Source organism: Panthera onca, chromosome A2 (genome assembly GCF_046562875.1).
Source record: "Panthera onca isolate mPanOnc1 chromosome A2, mPanOnc1 haplotype 2, whole genome shotgun sequence".
In the NCBI taxonomy this organism is placed as follows: Eukaryota; Metazoa; Chordata; class Mammalia; order Carnivora; family Felidae; genus Panthera; species Panthera onca.
This window is the reverse complement of record NC_138340.1, coordinates 59311664-59324533: the sequence shown is the minus strand read 5'-3', so window position 1 is coordinate 59324533 and position 12870 is coordinate 59311664. Positions and strand designations below refer to the sequence as shown.

The window sequence follows — 12870 nt, the reverse complement described above, 5'->3', positions numbered from 1 at the left end:
CAGGCACTACAGAAGCAGCTGAGAGGCTCTCATATCCAGACAGAGACTAAGGAAGCTCATCTGAAATAAACAATGCCATCACTGACTTGAATGAGCCAAGCCAGGAAAGTGGAAAGAACAGGAGCAAAGCAGAGGCCTGGGTGCACAGCATCCCATAGCACCTGCTCAGAACTGGGAGTGGTGAGGGGTAAGTTTCGTAGACAGAGGGAGGAACTCAACCACTGAAGGCCTCTCAACACCAGCCTAAGGCTCTTGACTGGACTCTGTGTGTTGAGGTGCCAGTCCCTGACAGGAGCCTCAGAACACCTAGAGGCTAGAAGGGCAGATTCTTCAAATACAAAGCTAAATGGCAACTGCTGTTAGGGCCACAGGAGTGAAGTGACCGCATATCAACAGGATGGAAAGAAGCAGAAGGACGTTTCCCTCAGAGAACTACTCAAATTCTCTTCCGTGCTTGAAAGATGAGGAAACGGGGGACTGCAGACCTGTGCCCTGCCCTGGATCACACAGCTAGGAAGCGGCTGTGCCCCAAGGCTGGTGTTGCCTGTTGCACAGATGGCAGGGAGCGGGGCCCAGTTAGCAGCACACTCAAATGACCTGAAGGCCAGCCAGGACTTCACCAAACAGGCCCCGTCGGGAGAGCAGGCTGGTGCCAGTGGTCTGGGGCAGCGGCAGTGCAGTCGCCCAGACCTCACAACATCCTGCCCACAGGGCTGTGCACGCAGCCTCTACAGGCAGCCTGTCAGTCCCACGCCACCATGTAGCCAGAGAACCAGGCCCTCACATCCCCGGAATCCCCACTCCAGGCTACTACTGTGGTTCCCTCTCTGCTTTCCCTTCCCCAGACCCTCAAGCCAACTACCCCCACCCCCTGCGCCTCCCAGCCCCACCACAATGTGAAACACAACTCTGTCTGGTCTTGGAGGACTGTCCTCACCTCGGTGCTGGGAGGGAGAGGAGACAGAAGGGAAGTACCCAGAGACCACAACGGGACAGAGAAAGAGGAGTGAAAAAGACAAATGGGGGAGAGGCACACTCAGAATTCAGGACAGAGATCACAGAGCGAGACAGATTTAGGAGACACATATTAGGAAAAGCCAACCAAGCGGAAGACTGATAGGTAGGTAGAGAGATAGACAGCTACCTAGCTATACACACACACACACACACACACACACACACACACACACACACACACACACATATATGTAAATAAATAGTGGAGGACTGAATACTCCTCAAAAGAAGCACTTCAGACACAAGGGAAGGAATAGAGGGTCAGAGGCAAGAAGCGGCAGGAGAACCCAAAAGATGCCACCAGACTTGGCAGTGTGGTCCACAGGCTGGTAAGGCTTCACTGTGTTCACCTTAGTGACTTCTGACCACCTCTGAAAGGAGGAGAGGAAGGAAGGACGTGCGTTTGCTTCTCTGACACACATCGAGCTTACACATCTGTGCAGCACTCTGGGAGGGAAGTAAACCGAGCAGACCTGGGCGCTGGCTGTGCTGTCGGACCACATGAGCCTTCATGCTGTGCTTGGAGGTGAAGAGTCTGTTACAGCTGGAGACCGGGCAACGGCTTTTTGGAGCACCCACGTCCTGCAGGTGTTTCTTGGAGTGAATGTAGAGGCTGCTACGAGCAGAGAACCTGGCACAGCACCCTGGAACAAAAAGAACAATAAGCAATAAACCTAAGGATTCCCAAGGAACTAGTGGTTTCCTTTCTTCCCATCAGAATCGTAAGACAGTACATGTCTGTGCTCTGACCTCTGGCAAGGGACAGACACAATATCTTTTGGGGGTATCACAAATGTAGGGGCCAAAGCTGACTGCCCCCAAGCCCACCACTTTGGCATGCAGATTATGCCAGCTGGAAACAATCAAGGCCTAAAAGACTCAAGAATAAACTGTGACACCCCTCCTCCCGAATGCCTAAAACAACTTAGATGGAGGACCTGCTCCAGGAAAAAAGCTATCACCATAGATAACTACGTTATGACACTAACGAGGTATGGTGGACAGGGAAGGCCTAGCAAGGCCTATTTGATCAAAGTCCTCTCTGTGTCCCATTGTCATCCATGGACCCAGTAAACATTTGTTCCCCAAACATTCACTCTTTTCATCTTCTTGTGAATTGCTTTTCTTCCCTTTGAAAATCCCAGATCCCAACCCCCACCTCTTTCTAGCTCAGGATAACATATATACCTCATTTTGCCTGTACCTGGAATCTCACGTCTGTGTGAGTTTCCCATATATATGAAATTAAATTTTATTTCCTATTAATCTGTCTCCTGTCAATTTAACTTAGTCCAGCTAGAACCACTTGGAGAGGGCAGAAAAAAATTCTTCCTCCCCAATACAAAGGAATTAAATTTGAAAGCAAACTGGATTTAAAAGGAGATATAAAATTCCCCTGCATAGAAGACACATAACCTTGGGCTAGTTAACTCTGAGCCTGTTTCTTCACCCATTACACGGTGCTGCTGGGAAAAGTCAGTCAAATTAAGTGCTAAACAACCCCTTCAAAATTCAATTGCTAAAAATGTATACCAATCATCTACACTTAGCTACCACTATAAAAACCGTAACCCTAGAACATTTAAGAGTTGGAAACTACCTCAACAGATCACCGAAGCCAACTCCTCTCATTTTACCACTGAGAAACTGATGCCCAAAGGGACCCAGCAAATGACCCTAAATCGGGTGTACAAGTGGAGCCTGCAGGTGGCATCACCTTGCTGGCTGTTCGACAGCTTAGCCGGAGTCAACAAGACCACAGACCTGTGCACACATCGGAAGGTGAACAAGACAAATTCAAAAACTCCCCCACTTTCCTCTTGCCCTGATCCCCCACTGCTGGAGCTCTGCACCACAGGGACACAGAGAGGGCAAGCGGGGTTCTTGGCAGCTACAAGCTTGTGACCTACAAGCACATGACCAACCAGCTGTCCTGACAAAGGGGAAAAATACAACCAGTGCGAGTGCCATGAAGTGTTCTGGAAGCAGAAGAAAGAGCGCACCTCCTGAGGCGACAGAAAAGGTCTCAAGAGGCAAGAAGCATCTGAGGTGACTGGGTCCTGACATGGAGTCAGGGCTGCACAGCACAGCAGGAGGGGCGTGCAGGCCAAGGAGCTGCCTTCTAAGGTGTGGAGGCCACAACAGGGCAGCAGGGTGGGCAGGGCCTGGACTCTGGAGCCCAACTCTAGTTCAGCCCCTACTGGCCATGCCTCATTTCTTCTTTCCAGGTCTCCTTTTCCTTTCAGGTGGGAATGACAACCCGCCACACAGGGTTATAAAGACAACGTGAAAACGTTCCAAGCTACAGAGTGTTCGCGCAGTGCCCAAGAAAATGGAAAGCGCATCAATGCACTGTGGCACCATCTTGGAATGGCGAGGTAGAAATGCTGGAGTCTGGGACCCGTGGGAGGCCTATTTCAGGAAAAGAGGCTTTGAGGATAGGATACGCCCAGATGACGAAAGGCTCTGGCTGCCTCTGAGAGGAGTTTTGAACTTATTTCATTTTCAAATGCAGCTTCAAGCCTGTTTCCAGGTCAGGATCCTAAGAGAACATTTGGAAAACACAAGAGAGAACAGATGCCTCCAGTCCCAGGTGCACCGTCTGTGCTTTGCTCCACACAGTGCCCAGGAGGGACGCTTCAGCCCCTTTTCCAGCTGGGACCCCTCAGCACAGACTTACAGAGGAAGATCGCAGAGCAGAGGTGCCAAAAACACTTCTTACCAAACTGCTTTGCCAAGAACGGGGCAACCACAACAGGGATGTCTGTCACACTCTTGCCACAGCGGTTTCGACTTTTTTAAATATTTGCTAATTCGATAGGGAACCAAATACATTTCATTTTAATTTGTACATCCTTTGATGACCAGGAATATGACCATTTTTTCCATGTGTGTTAAAGGCGGTCTTTTTCTTTTAATGTTTGATAATCACCTTTTTTGTTTAAGACGACTGCATTTATTTAAGACTGTATTTTTTTTAAGTAATTTCTACACTCAACGTGAGACTCAAATTCACAACCCCAAGATCAACAGAGTCGCACACTCCACCGACTGAGCCAGCCAGGCGCCCCATGGCTGTCTTTTCGTAACTGCAACATCACCTGTTGAGATGCGTACCCATTCTTCAAAATCAAAGTCATCAATGCTCGGCACCCCACATTTATAGCAAGTTATCCCCCCGCCCCGAGGAGGGGCAGAGGCAGCCCGTCAATGACAAATGCCAAGGGAATGTCCTCAGCTTGAATTCACCACTTACATAAGGACCACACATTCCAACCTCGACTCGGTGCACATAGTGACACACCATACTAGACACGCCCCAACACACACATACACACACACACACACACACACACACAGTCCTCATTCCACCACTTTGTCCTCCCTCAACACACTCACTGCCGTGTGGCCCTACCCTCTCCATCTCCTCCAGTTACTACAAAAAGATGGGTAGTGGTTGTTTTTTGACTTTTTGTTATGAAACAGTTCAAACAAAGCAGGAAAAATGGTCTAATCACCCAGACTTAAGAATCATCAACTTTTCCTTAAAAAAAAAAAAAAGTTATCAACTCTCAGCCAACCCAAAAGAGTTCTAGGATCCTTTGCCAAGGCTCCAGCCTTTACCTCCACTCCCTCGAGAAGCGCGCTCTTTGACCAAGCACCACTCGATCTCCCCACCCGCACCCGCCTCTACCAGCTCAACGCCCAGACGTGCCCACAGCCCCCAAGGATACAAATACAGAAAGGCAGAAGCCACCCCTCCTCTGTAGCCAGCCACCACCCCTTCCTCTTTCCCTCAGTCACCTCCAGGAGAGGGGTCAGCACAAGCCACCCCCCCCCCAACCCCCCCGCCTCACCAGAGCTCACCGCTCAGGGCACTAGAGCGGGGCTCTGCCCGAGTCACTCCACTGAACCTCGACCCTCCCCCTGCGGGACCCCGCTGACCCTACCGGAGGAGCCCCTGGTTCCTCACCGCCCTGCCGCACTACCTCAGCGCCCAACCCCTCTCCTTCCCCGCACATCCTCCTCTACTGGCTTCAGTGCCACCAACGCTCCCACTTTCCCCATTCCTTCCTAGGACCCTCCTAGGACTCCCCTTCTACTTTCCCACCGGCAGGAGTGGCGGTCCCCAGGGTTTTGTGCTAGGCCTTCTTTTTCATTTAATAGCATTTAATTTCATTTAATGGTAACAACGGCAGTAGGTGACATCTGTGGTTTTTTCTATATGCCTCCATTCAACCTGCTACCTATAGAGCCCTCTCGTAAGCACCCTGTGTGAGTTTATGACCACTTCAAAGATGAGAAGAGGCACAGTGCCCTCACGCTGCTTGCCGGAGGTTACAGAGCCACTTACGTGGCAGGCTCGAGGCTGGAGTCCAGGATGCCTGGCTCCGGCACTCAGGCCTTCAATCGCGCCACACCACACCGCCTCTTTTCAGAGCACACCTCTCTTCGAGCGCCACATCCACTTCTGCGGCTTAAATCATCACCACGTGCTGCCTGCCTCACCCCCGGCCCACCTCCTCACCGAACCCCGAAAGCAGTGCATCCCTGCCATCGGAATGTGGAAAGCCTGTGGGCACCTAAAATGCAGCCCGTCCTCTTCCTTCAACCACCAGCCTGTGTGCCCACCTCAAGTGAGATACGCCCATATCCACCACCCAGCACTGCTGGTGCACGAACTTCTCTCTCTCTCTCTCTCGCTCGCTCGCTCGCTGGTGCCTTCTCGCCCTTCCCACCGCTAAGCTCCAGTACGGGTGCTGGCCGTCTCCCCAGGAAACCGGACCCAGCCTAAGCTCAAACAAGGGTCCCACCACTCCCCTGCCCCAAGCACTCAGACTGCTGCTCTGGGAGACTGCCTCGCAATGGCCTCCCTGCCTCCTCCACCGCACTCCACCCCCCCCACCCCCCCCAACCCCCGCTGCCCCGGGCTAGCTCTGCCTCATTCTTTGGCTGACTGGGAGGCCACTCCCATGCCCCCGTGCTCCAGGAACAGTCCGGGTGACCTCTGTCCCCACAGCACCCCGCACATTATTGGCCTACCTGGAGCGCCCCAACTGGAGCTCTGACAACAGGAGGAACCGTGTCTTGATTAAACTATGTTTAATCAACACATTATCTTCGTGACATTCTAGCAATTGGTCTCAGTTTCACACCGGTCTTTATTATCCACTTTCCAGATAAAGGAAACTGAGGCCCAGAGAAGCCGGCCTGAGATCTCCAACCAACGGGTGAGGGCCAAAATCAAGATTCACAACCACACGCTGACCCACTCTGCCATCCCGGCGCCTCTGCGGCACCTACAGCAGGGCCAGCACGGACAAGCCACAGAGCTGACTTCTGGCCAACGAATCATGCCTTCGGTGTTTCAGAGAAAAAAAATTCCCAGTACGTTTTTTTAAAAAGCCAGCCTGACTACTGCCGTCCATGTGGCTACCATTTACTGAGTCCGTGACAGGTACCAGATGCCAAAACAGGCATTTTCACACGTTCTTTCCCCTGATCCTCACAACCGCCAAATTAAACAGGTAATAACTAGAGCCACGGATCTCGTGAGTGCACTTCAGAGCCAGGAATCAACCCCAGTCTGATTCTGAAGTCTGTTCACTACACTGCTCCCAAGGTAAGACAACGAACTAAAAACCAGCCAATTAAACCCAATGCTGCAACTTGTGCTCAGCTTGTCGTTATGTAAATAAAACTTACCTTTGAACAACTTAAACTTACAACAACGTGGACGTGTGCTAGTTTAGAGCTCAAAGGAATGTGTTAAAAATCTACCTTCCACAGGACACTCGAACGGCTTTGTGCCCAGGTGGGTGATGCTATGGCCTTTCAGGTGCTCTGCTCTCGTGAAGGACTTCCCACAGCCTTCCACGGGACAGGTAAACCTCCGATCGTCATCGTGTTTCCTGGGAGAGCAAAGAAACAGGAACGGTGATTACGCACACCACCCGGAGACACCAGGCCTCAAGAGGGGATTCTTTGTTTAAAATCCCGCAAATTACAAACTCCCAGCATTTAAAGAAAATGATCAGTACATTTCAGAAAATCTGAATTCTCTCTAGCCCTTATGGGCAGGTTTGCAATTTAGCTACCCTGTAATTAGAAATTCTACTTTAATGACAAGGCTGACTTGAGAGTCAGACACAACAATTAGTGCTGCTTCCATCAGAACAGCTGGGTCCCAAATGTATTGACGAAGCTACTTCTGACGGTTAGAGATTCTGGTAACAAACGAGGTTTCCAAGCTACGGAGGGCAAAGAGAAGCGTGCACAGAAAATCAACTGCAATCCTCAAGTCCTTGCATAAACATCACCCTTTCCTGAGTAACGTTTTTACAGTAAACCCCTCAATCCCCAGCTGTGCAAACCACTCAACCTCTCTGTGCCCCAATGCAAAACAGCGAGAAGAACATCAAGGCCAGAGTTGCTGTGAAGGTTAAATGATATCTCGTTTACGTGAAGTGCCGACCAGTACCTGCACACAGGTGAAGCCTCCAGGGTCGTCGTCATCACCACGGAAAGTTTGTAATGACATAAGGAAAGGTTCTTCCACAGTGTTAACTTTTTTAAAAATATTAGCTTGTATATAAAGTACACAAATTACATTCAAAAACAAGTATGCATAAAAAACCTGACACTAGGTGATCAGATTCTGAGTGGTTTTCTTCTCACAGCTCTCTGAATTTACCAAATTATCTACAACGGGCTCCTTTTCTTGTAACTTAAAAAAAACCTGAACAGATACATGTCATCCACAGGCTTCTGCTGCGGACAAACAACAAATTCATTTCCCATACTGGTAACTGAACCGAAATGTAAGGAGTACCTTTTGTGCCGCAGGAGTTTAGACATGCTGGTGAAGGTCCAGCCGCAACTGTCAGAGTCGCAAATAAAAGGTCTTTCGCCTTGGAAAAGACAAAAATTACACCTCATCACCATAAATGCAAGCTACCACAATGACAAACTGTGGGTGCAAACGATGTTGCATTCTCTAGCTCATTACCTGTATGACTTCTCAGGTGAATTTTCAGGCGACAGGCTTTGTCATATTGTTTGCTGCATCCAGGAAAGGAGCAAGAAAAGAGTTCTTGTTCCCTGAAGTGGGCTCGGTTATGGGAAAACAGAGCACTCACTGTGATGAATGTCTTCTCACAGCCTGAACAAAGAAAACACAAACGCTGCTCACTGGTGTGACAAAAATCACATAACACGGCTAACCTAGCCACCACTCCAGGACACCGTGAAGCAAACAAGGAAGAAAATGAGTCAGAAGCGCCTCCAGAAAGTTACAACCATTGTTACAACCGCTGACATCTGGCTTTGTAAAGGCAGCCGATAGGCACACGCAGGCCACCTGTTGTCATCTGACTTCAATATGAAGCCACCGATCAAGGGAGCTCCAATCACAGCAATGTGCTCCCAGTTCCACAGCACAGATCTTGCTTACATTCTGTGAACTCAAATGTCAGGGCTGCCTATGCGAGACCAAAGAAAACCCAATGAAAGAGATCAGATGCTAAGGAACAAGGATTTTGTCTGGCAGGGGTTGCACTTGGAAGGACCACAAACCATTGTTATGTCCGAGACTTTTTCACCCCTTTTTTGCACTGTCCTATACACACCCTCTGTGTCCTCTATGCATCCTCTGTAACCGGCAGCATCCCCCTGTCACCAGGTTTCTTTTTTTTCCTTTTGCCTGTTTCCCCAGGGTACCCTGCTGTCAAAGGAGACTACCAGGGTCATCTTCACTCCCCTAGCTTTTTCCTTCACCTCTATCGCCAACCCCAGTGGAGCCACCAGAAAGGAGCCTACTTCAGCAATTCACAGACTTTCCACATCGAAAGCTCTCCTTTAACAAAAAGGTTCAGTGCTCAAATGGAGTAGAAAATACCAGGTTGTAAGATGCTTCCCAGGTATCTTTGTTGCAGCTCTTCTCAGAGCCTTTAACATGCTACCATCGTGCCTGTAAACCACTAAGCAGATACACGCTGTGCATCATCACCGCATCAAAGCACTAGCCCAAGGAACCCTACTTTCCCTAGCAATGCTTAATTGGGAAGTGCTCATCTTCCTAAACGCCCTAAAATCCTCCTCCTCTTTAGCATAAATCTGCCCTCCCTCCCCACCCCCACCCATTCCCTATTTTGGGCCTGGATGTATTTTCATACACTCCAACAGGTAAATCTCTCAGCCCTTAGCAAGATTCACCCACCCTGCAATCAACAACTAAGGCCTATGACCCTCCCTCTGAAATCTTTCCTACATGGAACTCAGGCCTAGAACATTTAACGGGGCTTCACTGGTCCCTCTCCTGACCCCACCCGTCTTAAAACACCCCACTGATCATCCAACTCAAAACTTTCGGGGGGACTTCATACCCGAAAGCAAGCTACAGCCCTGATCTTCCTGGTATTATACGTGGAACGACACGCTTGGTGCATTTCACTAGGGAGCAGACTATAAGCCATCATCAGATTCACAGTATGTAACTGAGAAAGGTTCTGAAACGGTGCTCTAAACTCATATTCTCCACAAAGAGGATGCACAAGACAGTCTACAAGCATGTGGGAAGAAAACAGAAGAATCTATTAACATGTGTTTTTCATTTCACCCTTTAAAAATCTCTACATATGAGTGTATTTTTTACAACATGCACATTACTAGGAGAGCGCTGCATGTATGTAATACATCAGTAACACGCTGGGTGTGTGCTAGGCATATAGTTGAGTTTTTGTTTTGATGAACAGGAAGTGGAAGGCCCCTCACGCTCTACGGGCCCTCCCACACCCTTCCAACTTCATTCCCCACCCCACACCACCACCACAGCCCATATTCCCTGCCTTGGCTTGGCAGTGTCACTTCCCCCCCAAGTCAATTCCTTCCCAGGCTGGAATTTTCTCTTCCTCCTGGGGAGGCACATTCTTCCCCTTAGAGCACCTGAAGCTGCCGATCCTGGTGGAGTTTACTGTTGTGGAGCCTGCATTCCCTCTCACTGCAGACAACGAAAGAGGAGAAAACCCTCCACTGGATTTTACCTACACTGCTGGGCCTCGGACTCTTCATCTGTGAAACGAGGATAATTTTTAGGACTTCCCCAAACTGAAGTCCAAAGGAAATAAAAGCAGAAAAGCCACCAAAAGCACAATGCACCACACCTGTGACCATCCCCTCAGGCCTCAGGGCCTTAGGATGTGGCATCTGGCCAGATTCATCTGTGTTCCTCCCACACTGGTGCGTGCCAGCAGAAATATCTGATAACTGACCATTTCTAACCGATGAAAGCCCGAAGAACACAAACACATGACTCATAAGACAAATCTCTGCGAAGATGCTTTATCACTTTCATTAACCTGAAGCACTTTAAGAGAGAGACCTGTTGCCTCCACCGCCGGGAAGGAAGGCTGTAATGATTTGTTACTACCTTGCTGTTGAAATCCCCGCAGCAATGCAGGGTTGAGATATCTAAGCGAATCACCTGGAAAGAACTGGAACACAGACACAAGAGTGCTCCCTTCCCGCCCCTCACTCTAGGCCCACGGAATTTAAATCCTGCCCAAGTGAGCAGCAGAAGGCAGGGCGACGCCGCACCCACTGTGAGCGACTGAATTTGGCCCTGGGGCCCCGGGAGCCCCCCGAAGCCCGCCCGCAGGCCCGTGGCGCGCGGTTACCGGGAAAGTCACACTTGTAGGGCCGCTCGGGCTCGAAGTGGCTGCGCTGGTGGGAGCTGAGTTTGGCGTGCGTGGGGAAGCGTTCGGAGCACACCTCGCACTTGAACAAGTTCTCCTGCTCATGGCCCTTCATGTGCGCCTTGAGATTGTACACTGTGGTGAACTTCTTGCCGCAGCCGCCCACGGGGCAGCCGAAGGGCCGCAGCTTGTCGTGCGACTGCAGGTGCCGCTTGAGCTTGTAAGAGGTGGTAAAGGCCCAGCCGCAGCCGTCCAGGGGGCACTTGAAGGGCCGCCGGCCCTGGCTGCTGCCGTGCGTGAGCAGGTGCACCTTGAGCTGGTGCTTCTTGGCGAAGGAGAGCGCGCACTGCGGCTCCGGGCAGCGGTAGCCGGGGGCGCCGGAGCCGGGGCCCGGGGGACCGCGGCGGCCCTCCGCCGGGCTCGCGGCCTCCTCCCCCGGAGGCGCGGGCGGGCCCCGGGGCGGCTGGTCGGACGGCGGAGGCGCGGCAGCCAGCGTGAAGACGCCGTGATCGAAACGCACCAGCAGGTCCTGGCTGTTGATGGTGACGGTGCCCGCGAGGCCCGCTCCGGGCCCGGGGGCGGCGGCCGCGCCGCTGGGGCCCTGCTGGGGACGGCCGGCCGGGCTCGCGCCCGCGCTGGGCCCGACCTCCCGCCGCCCGGGCGCCTCGGCCGCGGCGCCGCGCGCCACTTCCAGCAGCACCACGAAGGAGTCGCTGCCATCCTCGGGGGGCGGGGGACTCGGCCCCGGGCCCTCCGACGCCGCCCGGGCCTCCCCGCACAGCGGCCCCGGCCCGCCATCTTCAGGGCCCCGCAGCAGCAGCAGACGGCGGCGCGCGGGGCCAGGGCTGGGCGGCGGCCCCGGGCCTCGGCGGAGCCGGCCGGGACCGCCGGCGCCGCCGCCATGTTGGGCTCCGCGCGCGGTCGGGGCGGCGAGCAGCTTCGGGAGGTCCATCTTGGGCCCAGCCGCGGCGTCGCAGCCGCCGCCTCGGAGGAAGCGCGGTCCGCCCCGCCCAGCCGTGCGCGACGCCGTGCGGCCGCCGCGGCGGATCGGCGCCAAAGCCCGGCGCGGAGCACGGCCGGAGTCCGGCCTGGAGCTGCGCGTGCGCGTGAGCCGCGGGGCGCTGCGCGAGGCCTGCGGGTCTCGGGGTGGTCAGCGCGGGGCCCGCGGGGCCTGCTGGCCGCCGAGCCCCGGGGGCTTTGGCCGGCCCCGACCTCGCGAGCTGCGGTCCGTCTCCCTCCGTGGGGAACGACGCTTGCTCCCGACTTAACAGTACTGGCTTTCCACTGGGTAGTGGATTAGTAATAGCAGCCAACTATCTTCACACTCACAAGGGTGAGGAAGCTGAGGCACTGACGGTTCGAGTCCCTTGCCCGAGGTCACAGACAGGAACTGGGAGAGTCAGGGTTCCGGCACCAGGCTGGGCTCACTGGACTGGAAACCGCCCCGCTGGCTCTGGCTCCTGGCACACAGACGTTGTGAGCAGTGCCCGCAGATCCTTTCCCCCTGGACGGGACCCCCGCCTACACTCTGCATTTCCTACTAAACTTCCTAAAGCCTTACACCTCCGCAGCCCTTACTCCATTGTTGCCTGAACTCCCCCACCCCACCCCTCAACCCGGATTCAGTCTGCTCTCCTGACCCAAACCCCTACTTCACGACTAGCTTCCTAGCAAAATAACGCTGCATCCGCCATGCCCTCCACCCAGTCTAGTCTCCATAGGGCATAGCTGTGTACTCATTTGGTGCACCCCATTGCTCTTATGCGTAGCTGGTCTCCCCCGCATTTGTCACCACTGTACCCCTCACTCTACAATCCCATTGCCCCCCCCCCCCCTCCATCCTTATCACAGTTCCTCCAACAGGCCAAGCCGGTTCCACCCACAGAGACTGCACAGCTGGTCTCTGATTCCTCTAGGAAGAGTGGCCTTCTGATCAGGTACACCCTCACCCAGCTTATTTTCCGCCTCCCCTCTGATTTGTGTCCCCTTATAGCTCTCAAGTGCAGTTTTTTTTTATTTGCCCTTTTTGTGGCTAATTCATGGTCTATATCCGTCTGTAGAATGTAGACTCCTTTAGGGCAGGAACTGTGTCAGTCTCATTCAAGCTGTATGTCCAGAGGCTAACAGCGAAAATTCTCAGTTAAATGTTTATTGATGAGTG

General features: G+C 52.8%; 1 protein-coding gene across 3 annotated transcripts in view; it reads right to left on the bottom strand.

The window, feature by feature from the left end:
- The window catches only part of ZXDC (ZXD family zinc finger C), a 37902-nt gene extending 26169 nt beyond the window's left edge, over positions 1-11733 (bottom strand). For 2 of the 3 annotated variants that reach the window (XM_060631959.3, XM_060631960.3), the window contains exons 1-5: positions 10692-11732; positions 8027-8179; positions 7850-7928; positions 6799-6929; positions 1491-1661 (exon numbers count right to left, since the gene is read on the bottom strand). In XM_060631959.3, the coding sequence (XP_060487942.2) occupies positions 1491-1661; positions 6799-6929; positions 7850-7928; positions 8027-8179; positions 10692-11661 (1504 nt within the window). In that variant the 5' untranslated portion in view covers positions 11662-11732. Of the gene's footprint in view, positions 1-1490; positions 1662-6798; positions 6930-7849; positions 7929-8026; positions 8180-10691 lie in introns of all 3 variants that reach the window. The other variant, XM_060631961.3, reaches the window with a different exon arrangement.
- Positions 11734-12870: the final 1137 nt, after the last annotated feature.